The 25,679-nt window shown below is 40.6% G+C and overlaps 1 protein-coding gene across 1 annotated transcript in view; it reads left to right on the top strand.

The window, feature by feature from the left end:
- Positions 1-2,358: 2,358 nt before the first annotated feature.
- The window catches only part of REEP3 (receptor accessory protein 3), a 142,650-nt gene continuing 119,329 nt past the window's right edge, over positions 2,359-25,679 (top strand). Inside the window, exon 1 of the mRNA XM_063434289.1 lies at positions 2,359-2,602. Within this exon, the coding sequence (XP_063290359.1) occupies positions 2,571-2,602 (32 nt within the window). The 5' untranslated portion in view covers positions 2,359-2,570. The remainder of the gene's footprint in view (positions 2,603-25,679) is intronic.

Here is a 25,679-nt window from a genome sequence, read left to right as displayed (position 1 = left end):
GGAGAACCCATGTATAAGGGGAGCAGGACAACCCGTATCCAGGAAGGTCTGCGATTCTCAGTTGCAGCAGCCGCAGTGCTGGCAATGGTTACTAAAAGCTGGTGCTTCTATTGCTAGTTAGATAGGGACAGGAACAGAGTGACTGATGCCAGTTGGCATAGTAGAGGCATAGTCCTCAGAGTCACAGCCCCAGTTCTGCAATTTGAAGTTTCACAACTTTTCAACTAGGCACACTGGCACAGCATGAGTGTCTCGGATCTCAGCTGTAGAGTGACTGAGCATTTTAAAGAAGTTGGTGGGTATGTGTAAAAGGAGTTATTAAAACTATTAGTAACAAGCAGCAAAGTCAGAAATATACCCCTCCCCTCGTCAGTCCTGGCTTTATATACATTAATTTTATATTTGAGTAGATTCCGTTGCCTAATCAATACTCAGGTAGTCACTAAGGCTGTTGGGGAAGAGAAAAATATATTAGCGCTGTGAGATTAGAGGGTTACACAGAGAGATCAGTGGGTGACAGTGAGATCAGTTGGTGACAGTGAGATTAGAGGGTGACACAGATAGATCAGTGGGTGACTGTGAGATTAGAGGGTGAAACAGTGATATTATTATTTTATTATTTATATAGCGCCAGCAAAATTCTGTAGCGCTGTACAGATAGATCAGTGGGTGACTGTGAAATTAGAGGGTGACACAGTGAGATCAGTGGGTGACCATGAAATTAGAGGGTGACAGTGAGCTCATAGGGTGACAGTGAGATCAGTGGGTGAAACAGTGAGATCAGAGGGTGACACCATGAGATCAGAGGGTGACACAGTGAGATCAGTGGGTGACAGTGAGATTACAGGGTGATAGATTAGAGGGTTACACAGAGGGATTAGTGGGTGACAGTGAGATCAGTGTGTGACAGTGAAATTAGAGGGTGACACAGCGAGATCAGTGGGTGACACTGAAATTAGAGAGTGACACAGAGAGATCAGTAGGTGAAAATTAGAGGGTGACACAGTGAGATCAGTGGGTGACACAAAGAGATCAGTGGGTGACAGTGAATTTAGTGGGTGACACAGTGAGATCAGTGTGTGACACAGAGAGATCAGTGGGTGACAGTGAAATTAGTGGGTGACACAGATAGATCAGTGGGTGACAGTGAATTTAGTGGGTGACACAGAGAGATCAGTGGGTGACAGTGAAATTAGTGGGTGACAGTGAAATTAGTGGGTGACACAGAGAGATCAGTGGGTGACAGTGAATTTAGTGGGTGACATAGTGAGATCAGTGGGTGACACAGAGAGAACAGTGGGTGACACAGTGAGATCAGTGGGTGACAGTGAATTTAGTGGGTGACACCGTGAGATCAGTGGGTGATCAGTAGGTGGCAGTGAATTTAGTTGGTGACAGTGAATTTAGTGGGTGACACAGAGAGATCAGTGGGTGACACAGTGAAAATTCATGCGACCTGGGGGACCATGGAGGAGACCAGCAGACAATGCTGGGGACCCAGGCTCCATCCTGGTGATAAAGTTGTTCGCTTGTAAAGATGTGTTGAACCTGCATGCAGGCTGTGAGGCTGAAAAGTCCTGAAAGGTTAATAAATCATCCCTGCTTTCTCCCTGTATGTGAAATCCTTAATTCTGTCTCCTGTAAAAAAACAAAACAAAACAAAACAAAAAAAGCTGCCATTCTCTTACAATCAATAAAAAACAGTCAGACTATTACTATCAATACATAGCGTCAGTCTGACAATTTACTATTCTTTTATTGCACCTCAAAATTAAACATTCCCCATTCTCATACTTTCTCATTATATAAATTAATAAACCCATTCAGTCCCACATTCCCAGAAATGTCCTGTGTTAACCCATTCAGTCCCACATTCCCAGAGATGTAATGTATTAACCCATTCAGTCCCACATTCCCAGAGATGTAATGTATTAACCCACTCAGTCCCACATTCCCAGAGATGTCATGTGTTAACCCATTCAGTCCCACATTCACAGAGATGTCCTGTATTAACCCATTCAGTCCCACATTCCCAGAGATGTAATGTATTAACCCATTCAGTCCCACTTTCACAGAGATGTCATGTGTTAACCCATTCAGTCCCACATTCCCAGAGATGTCCTGTATTGACCCAGTCAGTCCCACATTCACAGAGATGTCATGTGTTAACCCATTCAGTCCCACATCCCCAGAGATGTCCTGTGTTAACCCATTCAGTCCCATGGGGAAGGCAGACTGGTCCTGCAGAGCTGCTTTGTGCTGGTAGTGTGGGATTGAGAGAGCAGGGTAGACAGGCTGGGGTGATTTATTGACCTTTCAGGACTCCCAGGAGCCATTCTCAGGCTGTCCCCTCCCTCCCTGCTCGCACAGCCTGCCTGCTCCTCCGGAGAGATGTGGGAGCTCAGCCTTACCGGGAGCCAAGTTTAGCAGACACCGGCCTCTGTGATCGCAGCCAGGGCCTAGGACACCAGGGACTCTCCTGCCGAACCCCCCGCTCACACCCACCTGGGACCCGCGGAGCCAGTACCAGAGCTCGGGGGGCCTTGGGCGGTGCCAGCCCCGGGAGGAAGATGATGTCGTGGATCATCTCGAAGGCCGTGGTGTAAGTCAACCTGGGTTATAATACGGACTGCCTGCCATGTACCATTATTATTATTATTATTATTATTATTATTACTACTATTACCTGACTACCTGCCATGTACCATTATTATTATTATTATTACTACACCATTATTATTACCAGTAAACTGGCTCTATGTGGTTTCTTTTATTCCCACTATACTGAGTGTGTATACAGGGTGTCACATTCCCCGTATACCCAGTGTATACAGGGTGTCACATTCCCAGTATACCCAGTGTATACAGGGTGTCACATTCCCAGTATACCCAGTGTATACAGGGTGTCACATTCCCCGTATACCCAGTGTATACAGGGTGTCACATTCCCCGTATACCCAGTGTATACAGGGTGTCACATTCCCCGTATACCCAGTGTATACAGGGTGTCACATTCCCCGTATACCCAGTGTATACAGGGTGTCACATTCCCAGTATACCCAGTGTATACAGGGTGTCACATTCCCAGTATACCCAGTGTATACAGGGTGTACCATTCCCAGTATACCCAGTGTATACAGGGTGTACCATTCCCAGTATACCCAGTGTATACAGGGTGTACCATTCCCAATATACGGAGTATATGCAGGGTGTACCATTTCCAATACACTTAAAGTACATATAGGTATGTACAGTGTGGATAATTCCAATATACAGGATGTATATCCCAAATATACTGTTGATAAGTATATATACAGTTTGTCCATATTGCCAATGTTATTATATGCTATGATCTCATATACGGCTATATTGCCACGACCACAAATATAGGTATACACAAAATGTCTTGTTTCCAATATCCTGTGTACATGCTGTTATTCTCAATATTCTAATTATATAAGTATAGAAATAGTATTTGTATAGGGTATGGTATAGTTACAGCTTTGGCAGCAACATAAAACAAACCTAATATCTGTCTATCTAATCTAGCTGATACATAGTGAATAAATGTATCTATGGTAGACTGTATGTATGTGTGTCAGTCTATATTTTTCTGTGATATCGTTAATAAATTCTCCAATTGTTTTGTTTGAAGGTGTGCCGAGGCATGCCAACCTGGATGTCTGAGATGCAAAGTAACTGGCACTTTAGCACTCCAGTGTGGCAAATTAGGCCATATTCAAGTTTCCAGAATGGAGCTAGACCAGTAGCTCGCTACTGCTTCTCCCTTCTGCTCTGTAATGCCCACAAGGGCTGTATGGCCTTCTGTTTTACCTGTTTATATCTTTCTCGGACCTAAGTCCTAGGTGCCGCCATCTAAGTTGGGTAGATGAATTGGCTATGGTTAATTAAACCACAAAGCGCTGCAGAATTTGACGGCGCTCTATAAATAATATAATAATATAATAATAATAATAATTCATAACTATAAAAAATATCTTGTACCTAGGAGTCACTGCCTTTCAGCTGAACTCTGAGTGGGCGGGAGAATATATGTGTTGTATAACATCTATTTTTGTCAAACCTGTTTATTGGGATATGGAACTCATCTGGGTTGGGCTTTAATGCCTGGCCTACTGTTGCTTGATATGTTAGCTGTACACACAATTATTATTATTTTTTTTTAATATAGATCTAAATAAAAATTCCTTAGTCCATATGCTTAATGTGTTCTCAGTTTTCCATGACTGGGTCATTATAAAGCTGGAAAAGTTTATATTTTTGTATTTTTTTTATTCTCTTTAGTGGAACTATGTTGAACTATATTAATGAATCCATTCCAAATACAATTTACTAAATATTGCAATGAAAATATGATTGGTGCATATTTTGAGGTAGCGACAATGGGAAAAAAGTATGATACAATTAAAGGGTTACTCTAAACATGGGTATATAACTGTTTTATTACGTTTACAGTGCCCTAACTGACCTTATTCACTAGTTCCCCCCCCACCCCACCTGTAAACGAGCAAATAAATCTGGCCAGCTCCCTCTGCTTGTTTCCCTGCCTCCATCGACGTCACCACTGCCCAGTCGTGGTCCATTCAAATACCTCTCATAGAGAAACATGTGATTGGACCATTCTTCCAGCACTGTGCTGGGTGCAGATGGACAGGGGAGGGAGAGAGTTTAAATAAATCCAAATGGCGACCGGAGCAGCGCTGCAGGGGACAACAGATGTAATTTTTACACACAATTCACTCAAGTCACGTGTGCCGGGTTTGCAACAAGTGTGCTTCAAACTGAAACTCGGCACATTCAGACTCCTACCACCATGACCACTTCTAAAAGCAGTGGTCATGGTGGTTGGAGTAACTCTTTAAGTTTATTTGTGGGCTAAAGGAAAGTGAAACGACATACAGAATTATGCACTAAACTAAGTTTGGGGGGAATTAACAAGGATATTGGAAACTTGGGGCTGAAGGAGCGAATGTAGGGAAACTTTTTAAAAGCAATTTTTTTTTGTTTAGTAATTAACAGCAAAAGTGATTTCTTTTTGTTTTATCAGTAAACGCACACATTCCATTGTACTTATATGTGCTTTTTGCTATGGAAATGCTGGTAAATACTCCCATGAACCTTTTGTAGAATTACAGCAAATATTCATGGGAACTGTAGTTTTTCAGCTGCTGTAGACCTGGTATTGAATAGCCCTGGGGTATTTTAAAGTGTACTTGCATGAGCCTCTATGAACAAGGCGTGATAGAATTTGATTTCAAGTTGAGGCAAAGTGGAAGACCTACGATGTTTGCAAAAAGTGATGGAAATGTATTTTCTTGTTCCAAGTGAAAACTTTGGCCAAATTCTTGTTTGTATAAGGCATACAAAGACGTTCTATTAATCTATTGATGTACTATAAATCCTCAATTCCATTGTTGACTTTGGTGTGTGCTAGAATTATATAATATCTGCATGCAGCTACAAGCAAACGATGTTTACCTGGAAGTTGTTTAATTATTCTGACATTTTTAAGTAATCATTCCCTTTCAGGGCATTGTTACATAACCATCACTATTTACTTATTTGTATCTGCAGAGTTGGACAGCTTTTCTACCGTGACTGCTTGAATCCCTATTGACTTGCTGTTTTTTTTAACTTTGAAGGAACTCTGCAAGAAACGTTCAGAGTTATTCGCTATATTAGGAATTGTTGGGAATTCAAAGGGAATTTTAAACTTTAAGGCCAAAGAAGATGAAATGGAAAAAGTCTCCAAGTCAGCTGTTTCCAGTTTGGCTCATTTGGTCTTAAATTTGAATTTCACTTTTAATTTCAGCCACTTCTCACTTTATTGAATTACCCTGTTCATAATTGTGGATACATACAGTATGTTCCTTTGAAATCAACTGTTTAATGTTGACTTTTTATTGAATTAGCAGTGGGTCATGCTCGCTTCTGTAGCTGAGAAGACTACAATGATGATTGACCTTTTGCTACATGGACCCTGCTTACCTGGCAGGTGATCATTCGAAATGTAGTACGTCATCCGCAGCATCAGTGCTAAAGGTTAAATAATGGGCCCTAGGGAAGTACAAAGTTTGTATTTATTTATTTGATAATTAACTCAGAAATGATCATTGTACAGCACATGCCAGAGTGAATTGGTTTAATTGAGAATCTGATCTCTTGAATCTTGTATTGTCTGGTTTGATGATGTCAACTCAAAATGCAAAGCAAAAATAAACTATTATTAAAGAAAAATAATGGAAAATAGACATTTGAATGGAATTTTAAGAAATGTCTGGTAGATGCAAGGACCAAACTTTTGGAATAAAAGGGAATCATGACATGTCACACATGTCATGTGTCCTTAAGGGGTTAAAAAGAGGAGATTTTGAAATAAAATACAAAATGAACTTGAAGTAATCTTTGAAGCAGTGCAATACACCTAGACTGAAACATGTCTGTATTATACAGAATAATAAGAGATAAAAATATTCTACTTAAAGGAACACTATAGTGCCAGGAAAACACACTTGTTTTCCTGGCACTATAGTGTTAATAGGGCCCCCCTCCCGCTGGGCTGTAGGGGGAGGAAGGGGTTAAACGCTTACCTTTCTCCAGCGCCGGGCTCCCTCGGCGCTGGGGACTCTTCTCCGTCATCCGCCAAATGCGCATGTGCGGCAAGAGCCGCGTGCACATTCAAACAGTCCATAGGAAAGCATTTCTCAATGCTTTCCAATGGACGGCAGCATCTTCTCACTGTGAGAAGCGTGGAAGCGCCTCTAGTGGCTGTCAGTGAGACAGCCACTAGAGGCTGGATTAACCCTAATGTAAACATAGCAGTTTGTCTTCGTGGGACAGGGACTTGCTCAGTGAGCTTGTATTCTGACTTGGGACGGTTGGGGTCCTGACTTATTTTTTTTTTTTCTTCATTTTTTTTCTTTTATATGTGTGTTGCTATAGGCAACAGTGAATTTTATATTTACAATCCATTTATGCTGAACTGCAGATTCAAGTTGAATAATGTCGCCTGTCAATTTGACAGCAACTCAGCCTCAAGGGAGCATGCGGATAACGCTTGCTTTATTTAATTTGTTATAATTCCCTTATAAACTGCTTTAAAATCTGCGCAAGTATAGGCCAGATTCTTATACCATTTGTGGAACTGATCTCAAATGTATTTCAAAAAATAAAGTTTTATAGTGGTGTGGTTAGACCACCAACATGACATATCTAGGAAACAATCTGAAATAGCATGTGGTTTATAACATGCTCCACATTAATTGAGCTTGTTTGGTGAGAATCACCCCCAACTTCACTAAATGTACAGGGATACTGTTGGCAACTTTGTCTTAATGGTGTGGTTTTGGTGTATAGATCATAGCCCTGCAGTCTCACTGCTAAATTATCTGCCAATTAGGAGTTAAATCACTTTGTTTATGCAGCCCTTGTAACACCTCTCTGCGTTTGACTTATACAGTTTTCTTTAACACTTCCTGAAAAGTGGGATTTAATGTTTAAACATTCTGTTTAATTTAGAGGTTTTTTATCTGTTCTAGACTCCGCAGGAGATTTCTGTGCAGGATTAAAATTCAATTTAGGGGGGGCGGGGCAAGACTGCCGAGCCGAGCGGCCGCACACAGCAGGAGCTCTGTGCAACATCGAGCTTTAAACTTATTTTATGGACCCTAAATTCGTACTCTCTACGCCTGAGATACCCTACTAAGTCTGGGAATACCATAGCCCACTAACACACCGGTATCTTGGCAGTGGAAGCCCTGGCAATGCGACTGCGGCGTACCTGGTGGTCGAGACCTTGAGGGACGGCTGACCTCGTGGTCTCTAGACAACCTGGAACTGGGCCCTCGGCAGTTAAAGTCACCGTCCCGTCCCCCCCCCTGCCAGTGGGGGTTATCCAGGCGCCCACTACATCAGACACCCCAGAGCTGCTTACCTACGCTGGTTCCCGCTCATTGTTGCAGTACGAGCAATCCAAGATGGCGGGCGTACCGGACGCACAAGCAGGCACGACTGAACAAGCGGGACGTAATCTTCCCAACCCAGTGGACCGACTCATGCGGTGGCTGGATGAAGCCTTCACATGGTTCTGGGCAGCCCTTGAAACCCGCATGGCGAAAGCCGTGAGACAACCAGCAGAGAGCAATGAGAGAGGTGAACACCGGGGAGGGAGTGGGCCTCCTTTGGGTACAGCCTCGCAAGGTACACATGCCGCAGGCGATGCAAGCCCACCTGGGCCGAAAGTCACAAGGGGCCTAGTCCCCGTGCACCGACCACACAGACAAGGGGCAACCCGCCGCTGGCGGCGCGGGAACTCCACTGCCTACTGTTCCCCCAGACAGGTGAAGGTCAAGGACTTTCTAAACCTCCGCGACTGCGGTAAGAAGATGCATTCTTCAACAAGGGCCTGGGGCTGGAGGAGTGCCCCCTCTCGCTCCCACCACTGTGACACCCCCACCGAGAGCCCAGCACGACCCGAGCAGAGCCTGAGGGTGGGAATCGGCTGACCGCTGACAAGCATAGTTACACTGCTCGACACTGGACACTGGGTGCAATTCGAACCTTCCAGCAGATGAGGATTGCAAAACAAGAGCATGAAAGAAGAGGGACAGCATGTATGGAGAGGATATGTCCTCAGTACCCTTCAGACTGCTACTAGTTCCTTGCGGCTAAGTCTTTTAAAATAGTTTTAGCAGACTCAGGAAACAAAGCGGCTTCTTTTGTAGTTAAAACAACTATATCACTTTTACCAACCGAGGCAAACCAGAATAGCCTGTAACACTAGCTTAATGTACTATATACTAATGTGACCTCGAGAAGTTTACCTGGCTTGATATGACTACCTATTGAAAATAGTGCAGAACCATTATATACATCTCATTGAGCAAAGTGTTTTCTCTATCTAGTGAGCAGATTATTGTTTAACTATATGCTACCTGATGCTTGAATAATCTTCCTTACGTTTCTACTAGCTACTCAAAAAAAATGTGTGCTGTTATTTGAAATGCCATACTATGTCCAACATTGTTTGTGATAATTAAGCTTGTGAATGCTGTTGTGGCTAGACAAGCATGTAGTGTTAACCTGCGCACAACAAAAATAAAGTTTAAAAAAAATAAAATTAAATTTAGAAAGCAGACAAAAACTTCTAAAACAAGTAAACATCTGAACAAAAGTGATTTAACTCATAAATGACAGAGAATTGAGATAGTAGGGGCATGATTTATACACTAAAACTGCTTTATTAAAGGAACACTATAGTCACCTAAATTACTTTAGCTAAATAAATCAGTTTTAGTGTATAGATCATTCCCCTGCAATTTCACTGCTCAATTCACTGTCATTTAGGTGTTAAATCACTTTGTTTCTGTTTATGCAGCCCTAGCCACACCTCCCCTGGCTATGATTGACAGCGCCTGCATAAAAAAAACAAAAAACTGGTTTCACTTTGAAACAGATGTAATTAACCTTAAATAATTGTATCTCAATCTCTAAATTGAACTTTAATCACATACAGAAGGCTCTTGCAGGGTCTAGCAAGCTATTAACATAGCAGGGGATAAGAAAATCGTAATTAAACAGAACTTGTAATAAAGAAAGCCTAAATAGGGCTCTCTTTACAGGAAGTGTTTATGGAAGGCTGTGCAAGTCACATGCAGGGAGGTGTGACTAGGGTTCATAAACAAAGGGATTTAACTCCTAAATGGCAGAGGATTGAGCAGTGAGGCTGCAGGGGCATGTTCTACACACCAAAACTGCTTCATTAAGCTAAAGTTGTTCAGGTGACTATAGTGTCCCTTTAAGCTAAATTGTTTTCTATGCCTAAATTGTCCCTTTAATACTAATGTTCAGCATACATTGAATTACAATTTTAGGTTATTAAACAATAAATTCCTTTATTTACAGAGACAGTAAAATTAAAAAAATGCTTTGCAGTGTGTGTATATAGTTGGTTGCCCCTAAACATCACAAATAACTTTTGTTTAGCTTTTTTTCCTTTGTAGAACCACTGCTCTCTTTTTTTTTTTTTTTTTTTTTTAAGTATACATTGCGGTCACAGTGGTGACTTCTTTTATTTATTATTTATTTATTACAACTATTAAGACTGCAGCTGATCAGCAAGTGCAGCTAACATGCTGACAACAAGACTTTTCTATCCCTTTAAGTAGAAATTGTAGCATTCCAGACCGTAATTATCTGCTTTTGGATTTAACCACTCCAACAATTATGCATCTGTTACAAAACTGTAACATACAATAGCTATTTATTTCCTGTGGCGTAGAGTAAAGATGGCAGACTGGTGTGGCAGTTGTTCATAGTAAAAAAGGAAAATACACTATAAAGGTCAAATCTACAATAAATGGGTATTCTTCTGCCACTTGTATTACATAATTTGTCACCGTTGCTTTGGTGTTGGTTTGTACATTAAAAAATGCTATGGCAGTAGTTTATTATACAATTCTTCTACATCACAGAAATCCCCATATTGATTTGGCAAAAGGAGTGCTTTTATTAGAAACAATTGTAGTCTGCTGTAGTAGTAATGATGCCAGGAGTGCTCTTGTGCCCTCCGATAGGTGGTGGTCAACCGTTTTAAGAATGCTGTGATAACATATCTGGGGGTAGCCAGGTGCCTCCTTTGCAATAAAAAATACAACTCCTTCCCCAAGTTTTGCTGTCCAGACAGTCCTCATTGGCTGAGAGTACTCCATTCACAGACTCAGATTATTAGCTGGCCTCCCGCAACAGGGCTTAGCTCAGTGGTGATAACAGATGATCCTTTCAGGAGCTTCCGGTTTGAGGTAAGGTGAGAACGAGCTCACAACGGACGATAGGTAAATTGTTATAAAACGCTTTGACTATTTACAGTGGTTAGGGCACCATAATCACTACAGTAAGGATGATGGGTTCCTTCCTACCAATGAAAACTTTATGGAGACCTAGATTATGGCCTTTAACCTGGTTTTAAAGGGACACTATAGTCACCTGAACAACTACAGCTTAATGTATTTGTCCAGGTGAGATCTATAGCTCCCTGCAGGCAATCTAATGTAAACACTGTATTTTCAGAGAAAATACAGTGTTTACATTGATAGCAATACCTCCAGTGGCCGTCACTCAGACGGCCACCAGAGGGACTTCCTATCATGCAGGGCCCTAAAAAGGCCCTGTACACGTCAGACGTATTAAGATACGTCTTACGTGTGCAGGAGAGAGAAGGCACTGTGCGCACGCCTTCTCTCTCCAGCCTGTCAGCAGAGGAGGGGGCGGGCAAAGACCGCGAGCTGAGCTGTCAGTCAGCTCAGCTCGCGGCCGCGCACACTGCGCGGTAGTGCGCTCAGAACTTCAGAGGGCGGCATTCTGTGCGCATGTGTGGCGAAGTCGCGCATGCGCACAAGGGAGCAATGACGCTTCTCTCAGAGAAGCGTCCTATTGGGCCCCGCGATTTCGTCATTTTGACGAAAAAGGGGGCGCAGCATGGCTGGGAGCTCGGCGCTGGAACGGAGGTAAGTTTCTAATATAAAAAAGCATCGAAAATGATTTTTTATATTTGAATGTACATATAAAAGCAAGAAGGAAGGCTGGGGGACCTGTCTTTCTTGCTTTTATATGTAGACTATAGAGTCCCTTTAAGAGCCGGAGTACTGAGGAGGATATATGATCCATCTGTGTATACTACTTTATACTGCTGTACAGAGTACTGACAACTGAATATCCAGCTGGTGATAAATGGCATTCATAGGCAAAGCCATCCCCTCTCCCCTTCATTCTGCTATTCTAACATAGCAGGACACCAGACTGTCTCAGAAAACCTTTGACACCTTAAAAGTAAGTTTAAAAAAATTGCCATTTCTCAACTCCTTTTTAACTTATGATACATTTTTGCTTTTAGGCAAGCTCTGAAGAACTAAAGTCCCACCCGAGGCCTGTATGTCCAGGTCAGAATGTTAAACTAAATTTACCTTAAGCACTACAGAAATAGAGAAGTTGATCATGTGCTCAACTGTACTTTGTTGATTCTCATTTCAAAGCACTTCTAATCTCGCACAAAGGTGTGTTCATGCACCTGTCTAGTCTAGAATCTACTGCAAGAACAACATGTCCGTAAAGTAAACAGAGGCCACACTGCAGCTGTGGTTTATATCCCGCCTCCCCCACCCACATACCCACCCACACACACACTGTATGGAGCCAAACTATTTTAGAACATTTTGACTTCTAACTAGGGGTATGCCATGTGCCATTGCCTGCCTCCACAGCTTGAGAGAAAAACCTTAAGTTTAAAGGGCTCTCTCCTTAAGCTTAAAGTGGATCCATTGCTCACAGTGCCTAGAGGGATATTTGCTATACCTCACTGATGATACCTTACAAAGTTGAAATGATCGTCTGGGGTTGCGGTATCTCTCTTGCAGAGGGAACTTGCTGGCATTTCGGATCTGAACTACCCGTAAGGGTTGGACCAGTCTGATATGCTTCAGATAGGTTCTCTCTGTAATGGCACAAGTTGAGCTACAACCAGCTTGGGATCAGAGCGGGGACCCACCGAAGGGCAGGCTAATTGAGCTGTTGTCTGTTTTCACCTCTCTTGCTACTTGTTTTTTACCTCCACAGCTTGCTACAGAGAGATGGAAGTTCCAAAGCTGGAGCTTCTGTTTTCTGGAGCTAACCCTGCAGTGTGCAGCTAGTTCATTGGCTTAGAGTGTCAGAGAGTGCAGGCATCGAATCTCCTTGTACAATATCCAAAGGATTCAGCAGGCATTGTTCTGGTGCTTTGAGTGTCCCATTAAAAGATCTGGCATGTGCATATGCAACACTGTGACCTTTTCAGCCTTTCATTAATAACAAATGAATTTCCTTCAAGGTTCCTACTGCACTCTGCGCTTTGGCGCGTCCCTACCAAATTTAGAAAAATCTCCAATAATCAGAATAGATTGTGATCTATGTTCTTGTTTTTTTTTTTCTTATCCCTAGAGCTGCTACAGCATGGTATTGACCTTTTTATTTGCTGATCTCTCTGTTTTATTTTATTTTTGCCATCATTTAACAGAATGTGCAGTTATTTTGATTCTCTGATTTATGACGCATCAACATAGTCTTGTAGTGTGAGTTTACCTGTCTGTCTATTTCACATGCATGTTTGTGATTCTGTGATTACCTTTGTTGACTTGCAGCATGTGTAGATAATCTGAAGCATGAATCAGTGTTCCATTCAATGCCTACTTTATGCATCCATAGAATTAATTATTTTCTAGTCTGCATCATTTAACATAATTCAGTCTGCTGTACTTTTTTTTTAATATTCTGTCTTTACTCTTGGGGAGATCTGTAATTGAATCAGTAATTTTTATTTTTTGCTCACTACTCCTTAGATCAGGATATCCTTCCTTGTCTTTCTGCCCTATGCGGTTTGCAGTGCATTGGGGCCTCTTCTTGCCCATTATCGTAAAGAAAACTAGTCTCTTATGGGTTTAAAATAAAGGAAAGGCCGCGGTAAACATTGCCTGATATTGCTTCCTGATAAAATGATCCTTTTCTTCTTTCGAATACAGAAGAAGAATGGATGCTATATTTTATAAAGAGCAATTCTGTGGTTATGTCCTCAAAGTATAACAGTCACCATGGAAACCAATAGTTTCTTTTCTTCCTCATCTTTTAGATTCTGGCCTCAGGATTGTTCACTGTATTTAAGCTGCCATATATTACAAGTTCTAAGACGTCTGGGATGCCATTGGCAGATACCTATCATCAATCACCAGTTGGGATCAGTGAGGGCTGGCAAGGGGGACATTTGCCCCACAGACCACTATTGTAGATACGTTTATGGGTTGCTGCCTCACAGCACAGTTCTAAATATATTATGTAACTATTCTTTCATCGGTATTGTAATGCAGTTATTGCAGTAGTATAAAATATTTCATATGAAATTAAGAAAGTGGAGTGGGATATGGCACTGTGATAGTTGGCCCTTAAATTTCCGTATTTGGTTGTAGTTGACCCCCGGGCCAGCTGTAGCCAGCTTAAAAAAAGTTATGATGGTTGATTCTGGAAAAAGCAAGTCAGCCCGAAATAAATCAGAATAAAATTTTTGTTTTGCCATTTCTTTAGACATACACAGAACAAAATCCAATGCAAATACTGTAGTTCAGCTTGAAAAGCTATATTCTTGCATCCCACTGAACAAACCAGGAAGCAGACTTCAGTTAAAGGAGCACTCTTACCTAAGAAATACACACACCTACCTCTTAACAGTTTAGTTGTAGGGCCTCACCTCTAATACTGAGAAAAATACCTTCCTTCTATCCCATGATGCAACAATCTCACTATGACCGACTCTCTGCCCCTGACTGAGATCACCACTACAGAGAATCATTAAGGGACTGTGTGCGTGCAGTAATCGCAGTGTTGCACCAATTGGCATCTCCTAATAGAGATGCGTTATCCCAATACATCCCTATGGGCAGTATTACCCATCTTCATACAGAGCCTTCATACAGAACCTCTGTCCTAGTAGCTTTCTGAGAGTCAGCCTGTAGAGGTGTCTTTAGGAATAAATGTAATCCCTGCCTATTGTAAGAAAAGGCAATGTTTACATTTATGAGACTGCTAGATTAATCTGTAAATTTCTGGAGCTTAGTTTGCCTTTAAGTAGATTGTTAATTTACAGGTTGTTCACTAATTTAATGTAATTTCTATGATGCTCGTTGTTGCATATTTGTTGTTCTGGATTGTTTGATTGCCGCACTGCCATTGCCATCTAATTAGTTAATATCATGGTTGGTATATGCAATGAAACATCCTCGATAGATTGTCAGACTTGACGCCCAATACATTTTGAGAATCCCATCATACCCTTGGGTACGGCTAATGGAAAAATATTTGGACATTATCTAAATCGGACACTACTGGTAGTCATCCAGTAGTGAAGGAGGTTTATGTATATTTGAAAAAAAGGACTCCATTACTTTGACCTTTATGAAAAATGCCATAGAACAGATTCAGATTGCAAGCTGTTATGCTTATATATTTAATTTCATTACATTCATGTTATTGGCTATGTTTGCTTCAAAGCTAGTTTATCAATACTTTCATTTTTATAGAATTTTATAGAATAAAGGTGAATAAAATTGCTTATGCCAGTAGAATACAGAGTATTTTTTATTTTTGGAGCTACGCAATAGTTAATTCTTTTGCTGCTACCTTATTATGCACTGTGAGACCGCAAGCCTCCCCTTCTGTGATGTTTCCAGAGTAAGTTCAGGTCTATCCAGCAGTTATATTAAAATACATTCAGTGGGAATTTTAAAACGTGTTTTGTAAGAAACTCCCTTATTTGGTATGTGTCACTATAGCTCTATGTTCTATGTCTGAAAACTGCGTTCTTTGGACTAGACCTGCTCTGACACATCATAGTATAATTGATTATTCATGAAAATTGTGGCATGATGAAACGGTTTCCTGTTTTTGTTTTATTTTTGTTTGTTAATTGTAGTCATGATCTCTGACTGTGGTGTAACCAGCAACGATAGGTGGGCATGATAGCAGGCCCACCATGAAGAATAAGAATTTGGGTGTGGGGGGGACCTTTTTATATACATATTATTTCTATATATTATTGAAAAGGAAGGTAGAGAATGTTAGGTAGTTGAGCTCATTATGAGAACTGTTGGAGCATATATTTTTTTAATGTTGATCTCTGGACAAATTGAGTAAAATTGCCTTTTCATGTCTGAGTGAGAGGGAAGGGGAACCTAGAGGATAATTCACTAGAGTGTGATTTGTTAGGCGTTCAAAGTAAGTTCAAAATGAATTTCAAATGATGGGTTTCAAAAGCCAAACTGAACAGCTAGCTGGCTGATAGTTTTCCAAATATTATTTTGGCAGAACATGTTAAATTCACTCCTTACAACTTGCTACTAGTGAATAAATCCTATTACCGTAGTCTGAATTGCTAAAATAGTATAGTTTAGAACCTACGGTACCGTATTAGTTAAACCTTCTATTGGTTTCCAGACTATTTCATCAAATTTTTTTGTTGTTTTAATTCAAAGCATTGCAGTTTAGTGTATATACAGTTATTAATATAATCTTATCACCATTTACGAATTCTGTCACCTTCTGTGTCTGTCTGTGTGTCTCTCCGTAATATAATGCTCAATTTGTTTTCACCCCTTTTATGAACTGGCCAAATTTATATGCAATTTAAGTGTGTGTGTGTGTGTGTTAATTTGTGATCATAGTTACCCTGAAGTTTGGTAAAATGTCTAATATAAAGTGTCTACTTTTGTAAGATTTCCATCCCCCTGACCTAATTCATTGCTAATGTGGATGAGGTAGCTGTTTGTTGGCAGGCAATATAGAAAGCCTAGCATACGAAGCTCTGCATGTTTATGTATTTAAAAAAAAATAAAAAAATATTGTATAAGGAATTGATCTCGACTCAAGCACTATGTAAGCGATTTACTACATTATAAAAAAAAAAAAAAAAGCTAAGAAATTGTATGACTTTCCTTTTAAAGTTTTTCAAAACACCATTTTTAATGTTCTGGAAAGTTCCTTAATATTTTCTGCAAGCTCTGAAAAAGTGAGTGTTTCTGAGCCCAGTATAGTTACAAACAGCCTCTGATGAGGTGTTGAAGAGGTAAATGTGCAACTAGTGCGATTGTGTTTTGTAGATCTTGAAATGAAATTAAGCTGCTTTTCAGAGGAGGAGAATGTGGTTCTGCATTTTATTTTTCCAGGGTCTGTGATTGCAATCGCTGAAATATCTGGAAAGGGTTGTGGTTTCTTCAGAAGATTTTTCTAACAGTGGTGCCACGTAGCAGGGCAGATTAGATTGGAAAATCCAGAACAAGCAACCATTGACGTGTACACTTTATGCTTTCCCTTTTTGTCCAAGGTTCGCCAATTAATGTATACCATGGACGGCTATAAAAAGTGTACGCGAAGTTTATTTTCAGTATTTAACCCACGGAGCATTTGGAAAAACTAGGAGCCAAATGGATCTATTAAGGAGGTACCCTCATTAAACCCTAGTTTAATCTGTTGCTTCCAAATTTTAAATTTACTGGGTATGCCTGGGAGTTCTGTCCCCTTGTGCTAAATAGAGGAGGGACTGGCAGCAAGTGCAATCAGCTATGTTGGCAATGATTCCCAGATTGACCTGGGTTGTTCTATTAATAATAACACATGTCTGTGTCTGTTCCTTTCCATGGCATCGCAAAGTCATGGAATATTATGTAGTGACTGTGGAGCATGCCCACCCGCGTCTGTTGTTGGAATATAACTGACCTAATGTTTATCATGGATAGCAGACTCTGGCCCCCAGATGTGGCTGGGCTACAACTCCCATTATTCTCTGTCAATCTATTGCATTCAGAGAGTATGGAGGAGGGGAAGAGTTGGAGATCCCTGCTATAAATGTTCTGTCAGAAGAGGCCTGTAAGGGTTTTAAATGTGTACGCTAGGCTTCCCACACATTATGTGCAATAGGTAGGTTAGGTTACCTTTTCAGTTATGTAGGGGGTATTTTTATTTATTTATTTATAGATATGTTTCGTATAACCGCTCTTTCTATCCCTCCCAAGCAGGGAACTGCCTGTGGGATTTATTTTGTTCCCTCCCTTATCAGTCAATTCATTGGCATAGAGTCTATGCCGAATATCTGAATAACAGGAGGGAGAAAAATCTATCTTTAAATAGGTTTTTCTTCAAATATATACATTTGCTAGCAAAACTGCAAGCACAATCTATAGATAAAAGTGTATGCCTTTTTGCTTTGAAGCATACATTGTCATGGGCATGACAGGTACCCTTGAAGCTTGGAGTTGTCCTTTTTAAAAATGTTTACATGTTGTTCTACACTTTCCTATTCTTTACCTTTTATGTGAAATATATATTTATACAATGATCAGTATACAAGAAATGAAATGCGGGATTTATTAGTACAAGGCAGTGGTACCTATTAGGTTATGCTGTTTATATTTCTAAATGAGTAGTGAATAATCTTTTTGTTGTGCATGGTTCCTGTGACACAGCCCTGATCTTTACAGTTTGAGGTTTTTTTTTTTTTTGAATTCTTTATTTTCAGTGTGCATGAGATAACAATAGGCGATCAGAGCCACAATAGCAGCTGCAGGCTTTTCATAACATTTTACAAATTAAATTGTGGCAGATGAAACAGCACTTTTTTTTTTTAAAGCAAACATGTAAATATCTATCGTTATGACAATAGTAGATATATATAGATTCACTAAGCTATACAAGCCTATGAGTTGTCAAGTTTAGTTACGTTTAAGATTATATTAAAGCAAACATGCAAATTTCTAGCGTTATGATAATAGTAGATATATATAGATTCACTAAGCTATACAAGCCTATGAGTTGTCAAGTTTAGTTACGTTTAAGATTATATTAAAGCAAACATGCAAATTTCTAGCGTTATGTTTGAGGTTTTTTTTATGTGTATATACCTTGTATCAGACAGACCAAAGAAAGGCTTGCTTACATGCCTAAACCAAGGAGAAATTACACAACAGCAACGTGACTGGCCCTGTTTATACACAATGACGTCTCATCACTGTGGGTGGGATATGGGAGAGGAAGATGGATAATTCAGAACAGGTTACCCAACATATAATTGGATGTCATATGAGATTCACATTGGGTATTTAATAAATGGCATAATCACTGGAATACTAAATGGAACAAACTACGGTGGAACTGAAGGGCTGTATTGTTTACACAGCATTCATGACGTCTCCATATTAAGCAGGCAACAACTAATGGTACTTTAGCAGAGGATTGCATTAAGAAGCATGTATGTTTATTGTTGCTGTCACTAAATATAGATGTCAATATGCATTGTTGGAATTGTCTCTCTGAGGCTGAATTGGCTGAGTGCTAGCTGAACCTGCAAATTATTTTTCTGATGTAAATCTGGACTTCACTGTATGTACTTGGATGTATAGATATGCAGAATATAGTTATTCTAGCCTTTTCTACTTAATTACCTAAGTAATAACATGTCTTTGGTCCCATTACATGTATTCCTGACCCTATAGTGAAAACCCACAATTTAGGTGGCTTGCCCCCCCCCCCTCATAGCCCCTTCAGAATGGGTTAAAACTCACCTTATTTTCAGCTCTCCACGGGTCTGCCAGGGCTGGCCCCACCCCCTTAGTGACATCACAGTTTGGGCCAATCAGCACCTCCCCATAGAGATGCATTGAATCCGTGCATCTCTACAAGGAAAATTCAACGTCCCCTTGCAGAGTGGGGGGACACTGAATGGCAGTGCTGCTTACAGTGCAGCCCTGAACCAGGAAGCCCTTCCAGTGGCCATCTAAGAAGTGGCCACTTGGAGGTGTCCCTAGGGGCAATGTAAACACTGCATGTTCACTGAAAAGGTTCACTGAAAAGGTGTTTACATGAAAATGCCTGAAAGGAGCTGTTATACTTACCAGATCAACTACATTAAGTTGTAGTTGTTCTGGTGACTATAGTGTCCCTTGAAATAAAAATTAATAATAGTTTTGTGAATGTGTGAGAGAGAGAGAGTATGTATGTGTCTGTCTGTCTGTCAGTGAGTGTGTGTGAGAGAGAGTGTGTATGTGTCTGTCTGTATGTATGTCAGTGAGTGTATGGGTGTGTCAGTGAGTGTGTGAGAGAGAGTCTGTATGTCAGTGAGTGTATGGGTGTGTCAGTGAGTGTGTGAGAGAGAGTGTGTATGTGTCTGTCTGTATGTCAGTGAGTGTATGGGTGTGTCAGTGAGTATGTATGTGTCTGTCTGTCTGTCAGTGAGTGTGTGTGAGAGAGAGTGTGTATGTGTCTGTCTGTATGTATGTCAGTGAGTGTATGGGTGTGTCAGTGAGTGTGTGAGAGAGAGTGTGTATGTGTCTGTCTGTATGTCAGTGAGTGTATGGGTGTGTCAGTGAGTGTGTGAGAGAGAGTGTGTATGTGTCTGTCTGTATGTCAGTGAGTGTATGGGTGTGTCAGTGAGTGTGTATGTGTCTGTCTGTATGTCAGTGAGTGTATGGGTGTGTCAGTGAGTGCGTGAGAGAGAGTGTGTATGTGTCTGTCTGTATGTCAGTGAGTGTATGGGTGTGTCAGTGAGTGTGTCTGTTTAGGTGACCGGCTCCCCTCTGATCGCATTGGAAATGTGTTTTTACTACTTTTTTTCCCATGCAATGCCGCTCTCGCAGTAACTGGCCCACTTCCATGGTTGAGATTGTCAGTCTTGATGATCTCAGCCAAGCGAATGCTTTCCCATTGGAAAGCATTTGGAGGCTATTGCACATACAGAAAAAGGATCAGCGGTCTCTATCTAAACAACACACAATGAAAAATAAATAAAGAGGTGGCAGCACACCTGAAACTAGGGCTCCTTCACAGGCCCCATAACACAAATAATAGAAACAAATAAAGGAAAGGTAGTACCACTAAAATATAAAGGTAGTATACTACTATCACATATGACGAGCTGGAGAAGTAAAAAATATATATACACAATAGCTAAAAAGTCTGAGGTAGATAAATACAAAATGGCAACCTGTCTGTGGAGGATGGTACAAACTTGATAGTAGGTGTATTCCTCAATGTGGTATAAATAAATCCTTGAAGTTCATATAAAACGGATAAAGATGACAACTAATGGTGCAGTATGTCCCAGAAAGTGACTAAATACAGTATAGAAAATCTATGTGGTCCTATTTACGTTTGATAGAGCTATATACTTAGCTCTAGTGTTGATGGCGTTCAGTGGTACAATCCCCACTTATAGGATACGTGAGGTCTATGTAGTCTTGCTTGATATGGGAACCATATAAAAAAAATAAGAGACAGCAATAGTGCTTAAAATATAAAACCCAGAGATGAGATGATAAAATAACAAATGGTTACTCACATTTGATTGAGCAGACTAACTGGATGGTGATAATAGCAATAAAAGAAGTATATAAAAAAGCAAAATGGCTAACTCGCAAGCAGAAAGTGTCCAAAATACCTTTATTAAAAATCCTGTTATATTAAAAACCACAACGTGTTTTGTCCTTGGGCTTTTTCAAGCTAAGAGCGAAACACTATCCAGCATCTTCTTATAGAGATGAGTTGAATCGATACATCTCTATGGGGAACATTCAGTGCCTCCATTCAGAGTGTGGAGACTCTGAATGTAGGTGCTCCACTGGACTAAAAAGCACCTCCAGTAGCCATCTGAGTGACTGCCACTAGTGGTGTTACTAGACAGCAATGTAAACACGGTCTTTTCACTAAAAAGCTGTATTTACATTGAAAAGTCTGCAGGAACAGGCTATTGGCCGCATAACCACAACAGAGTCCCTTTTAAAATTTTATTTTTGTCATTGAGAATAAAGCTTTGCTAGGATAAAAAAAAGGCTCCTGACTTTTTTTAGCTGGCTCCTAGCAAGTTTGTCAAGCCCTGCAATGAATGTTTCTTATTATACACAGTAAAATGTATTTTAAGCGCTGCATCAATGTATAACCGTTACAGTAACTATTCAGCAATGTTATTAGCGGTATCCCAGCAGGACAGCAGTTCACAGATAAATGATATCCTCAGAATGTTCCAATATCTTCTCCTGGATTTTAGATTTGCATAAACCTTGGAGAAAGTGGAGAGCATATATAAATTGATACAATTTATTTAAATACACTGCCGAACAAAATTAAAAACACATACATTATGGATGTCGTCTCTTTCAGCAAATCTCACTAAAAAGGCCCAGCCTTGCTTTAGGTTGTCTTTGGATTGTAATAGCTAACGTTCTGTAAATGCCTCTATTAGCATGTGTACCTAAATGTCTACAAGTTCTGCAAAGCCATCAAGGCTGTGGGAGCAATCTGTGTATTCGGAATCTGAAAGGGATCCCACTGCAAGTGCAAGTAGTGTCTGGACCTTGTTGCTTATTTGAATTTTGAAAAACAATGTCTTGCTATCAGTCTTATCCTCACAGACACGTTTCTCAATGCTGCAGCTGCCTGTGAATGCTATTGGGTTAACCACTTGCTAAAAGAAAGTTTGGGCATGATGGTAGAAGATCACATTTCCTCATTTTGTGTAAACAAGAAAATTGAATATGCAATAGCTCACAATCCGTTGCTTGAGAAATCTATTTCAAAAAAGCTTTTAGAATAGAAATAGGCCAATGTTTGCAGCAACATTTAAATTAATTGCAGCAGGGCACATGTTTGCTGTTAAAAGAAACAAACAAAAGGCTGATGGGTTTTATATCCTTCTTATTGACAGGCTATTTAGAAGGCCACCACTGGCATAGTTTGTTATTGTTAGCACCATAACAACTACAGTTCAATTAATTATTATAAAACCATTTGGACAGCTCGGACTGGGCAACACAGAAAGTGCTGCTGCGGCTCAGCGCAGTTTAAACTTCCTTTAGGTTACGAGCACTTTACTTATTATCTATAGAAAAAAATGCAACGATAGCAAGCTTCCTTGTTGTGATACTGAGAAAGGTTGGGTGTTGGGCAACCACAAGCATTTTGTTAAAATGTTTCCACAGTAGCAATTCTTTTTGTACGCTAGGGGCCTGGCTGTGAGCACCAGGGTGTTTTTAAAAAAACAAACAAACAAAAAAAAAAAATTAACCAGACTTATCTGTTTGGCACAGAACCAAGAGATGGTTCCCCCCGATGCATGCTACCACCATAACTCCCACGAGAGGTTGTAAAATTTGTGGATCTTAGCATTCTCTATTACACAGTACCGAAGATCATCACAACTAGTGGGGGTTTTAGGCACTCATCAGGGCTAAAGGGCTAGTGTTAAAGGACCACTCTAGTGCCAGGAAAGCATACTCGTTTTCCTGGCACTAGAGTGCCCTGAGGGTGCCCCCACCCTCAGGGACCCCCTCCCGCCCGGCTCTGGAAAGGGGAAAGGGGTAAAAACTTACCTTTTTCCAGCGCTGGGCGGAGAGATCTCCTTCTGCTCTCCTCCTCCGATCCTCCTCTTCTCCTCCCCGTCGGCTGAATGCGCACGCGCGGCAAGAGCTGCGCGCGCATTCAGCCGGTCACATAGGAAAGCATTCATAATGCTTTCCTATGGACGCTGGCGTGCTCTCACTGTGAAAATCACAGTGAGAAGCACGCAAGCGCCTCTAGCGGCTGTCAATGAGACAGCCACTAGAGGACATAGGGGGAAGGCTTAACCCATTCATAAACATAGCAGTTTCTCTGAAACTGCTATGTTTATGAAAAAATGGGTTAACCCTAGAAGGACCTGGCACCCAGACCACCTCATTAAGCTGAAGTGGTCTGGGTGCCTAGAGTGGTCCTTTAAGCCCTAAACTATCCTGTCTTAACTGCTGTTCAGCGAAAATATTCGACTCTAATATAAAGGCATCGTCCCTGTGGTTTCATCCTGTAAAGCCTAATGAATGTGCATGTTAATGGTTATTACATTCTAAATCAATAAATGCACATCTTAAAAGACAAACATGTTATGATGACAGAGATTCACAGAATCTGTGATCCATGAACTGGAATCCAACTATCCAGCCTTCTTGTTTGCCTTTGTACATTGTGGGGGCTATTTGCCTTTAAGAGAGTGACCTTTTTATAATCTGTTAAAATGCTGGTTTTCTTTCTTTCTTTCTCACAAGGTATTGGGGCAGTGTTTCCAGCTTTAATAAAACTTGTTGCCATGGTGTGCTCCTGAAATCTCATCAGAATAACAGTGGGAACACTTGCGTTTATGCTGGCAGGGTACCACCAAAGCATGGCTCACAAGTGTCTTTTCCACTCCCTGGGTTTCATACTAACAAACATTTCATAAAAAGGTAGTCTGCTTCACTAGTTCCAGAGACCTGAATGTATCCCAGCCAGTTTCTGGTTTTCTATCCAACTGTGGCCAAAGCCAATAACAAAACATTTGCCCTGTTGCAGTGGAAAAAAACACACATCTTTATACAGAGGTAGCTATTATTCCAGACTCCTTTTTTGTTAAGATACTACCTGGAGTTCTGTGGTTATGGAACTAGTGTGTGTGTGTGTGTGTGTGTGTGTGTGTGTGTGTGTGTGTGTATGTGTGTAATGTGCATCTAATCCTTGGTCTAAATTTAATAAAAATAATGCAGTTTTTTTAGTTTTTTTTTTTTGCATTATGAGGGTTATTCCTACTACAACCCACTGTACTGGTTGTAAAGGCAGATGTACCATGGCTTGGTTCCCTGGTATTGAGACAAACTATTTAGAAATTATTTGCTTTCTTACCTGGGTCTTCACCAGACTCCTTATCTCCTTGCTTCTTGACTGAGTAGAACCCGGAAGCCATTCCAGTCACCATTCATTGGCTGAGAGCATCAACTGACCGCTCTTGGCTACTGAATGGCAAACAAATTTGCACAGTATTGACATTAACCAACCTGGAACATTAGTTCCTGCTGGCTAATGACACTGCCAGGGGTGAAGTTATACCTCTGACATCAGAGGGGTTAAACGGTTCATGTGCATGCACCTAGACATCAAAATATAGTACCACTATTTTGGATTTAAAATGTCTATTGGTACAGATACAGCAGAGCTATAAGCTTAAATAATCAATATTCTGTACACACACAGACGCAAGCACATAATTTGTTTTGTGTGTGGGAGGGAAAGTAATGGAAACCAGAGCCGGATTGCTGTCTGGCTAGTTGTCTGGTTCTCGACTCCTAAGATTTTCCTGGAATATACAGTATATTATTTCATTTTTATGCTGGTTCGCTCAGTACTCACTGTTCCTTATTTTTTCTTTTTTAACTAAACACAAGTGTGCTCTGTGTCTCAGGTTGGTTTGCCAGTCGCCTTCTACTCCCCCCCATATATTTTCTTTCCTATACATTTCTATAAGGGAGTGGAATATGCTGGCTGTTAAGGTGAGGACTGCAAATAAAAACGTTGGCTGGGACATCATTGAGAGCCCTATTTACCATCACATTTCTGCTGACCTCCTAACTCTCAGCAGAGTTTAGCAGGGTGGAAAGAGATACATAACGAACAGACAGATCTTATCAATTGCTTTCTGATTATCACACTTTCCACTGACTTCACCGTGGAAAGCACAAAAGAAGTGGCTTCTGGTTACTTTTGTTCTAGCCTTGCCATAAATTCACTCCTGGATAAACAGAGCAAGGCAGAAATGCAGTTTTTACATGACAACCTAAAATGTTTTGAGCACCATGACCACTACAGTGCTCTCTAATGGTGATGGTGCCAGGAGTCCTCTGGCACCTCTCAGTAATAAACGTTTAAATGGCTTAGTAATGGTTTGATACATACAGTATATGTCTGTCAGCCCTCGTCTGACAGTAGGAGCTAATATTCTTAATTCTGTAAGATTCTACGTTGAGACATTATTCACTTACTGAGGGGCAGGCTTTAAACAGTGGTTTGTGGTTCACTTTTTTAAAATTGCAAAAGAAAAAAAAAAAAGTCTTCCAAAAGCACCGTAGTGTCGTAATTTTTTTTAATTTTTGTATAGTGACGTATATTTTAGATGAAATGTGAATGCCTGCTATTTAATACTTTGCAGTCAGTAAAGTAAAACAGGCACTTTACCATGCTTTTAAATCAGGGTAAACAAAATAATTGTACTTGGTGGTGGGAGCACATGTTGTGTATGTGTGATTATGTGAGTTACCTCTTCT

This window comes from Pelobates fuscus, chromosome 10, assembly GCF_036172605.1.
Source record: "Pelobates fuscus isolate aPelFus1 chromosome 10, aPelFus1.pri, whole genome shotgun sequence".
Lineage (NCBI taxonomy): Eukaryota > Metazoa > Chordata > Amphibia > Anura > Pelobatidae > Pelobates > Pelobates fuscus.
This window is presented reverse-complemented; position numbering and strand designations above follow the sequence as displayed.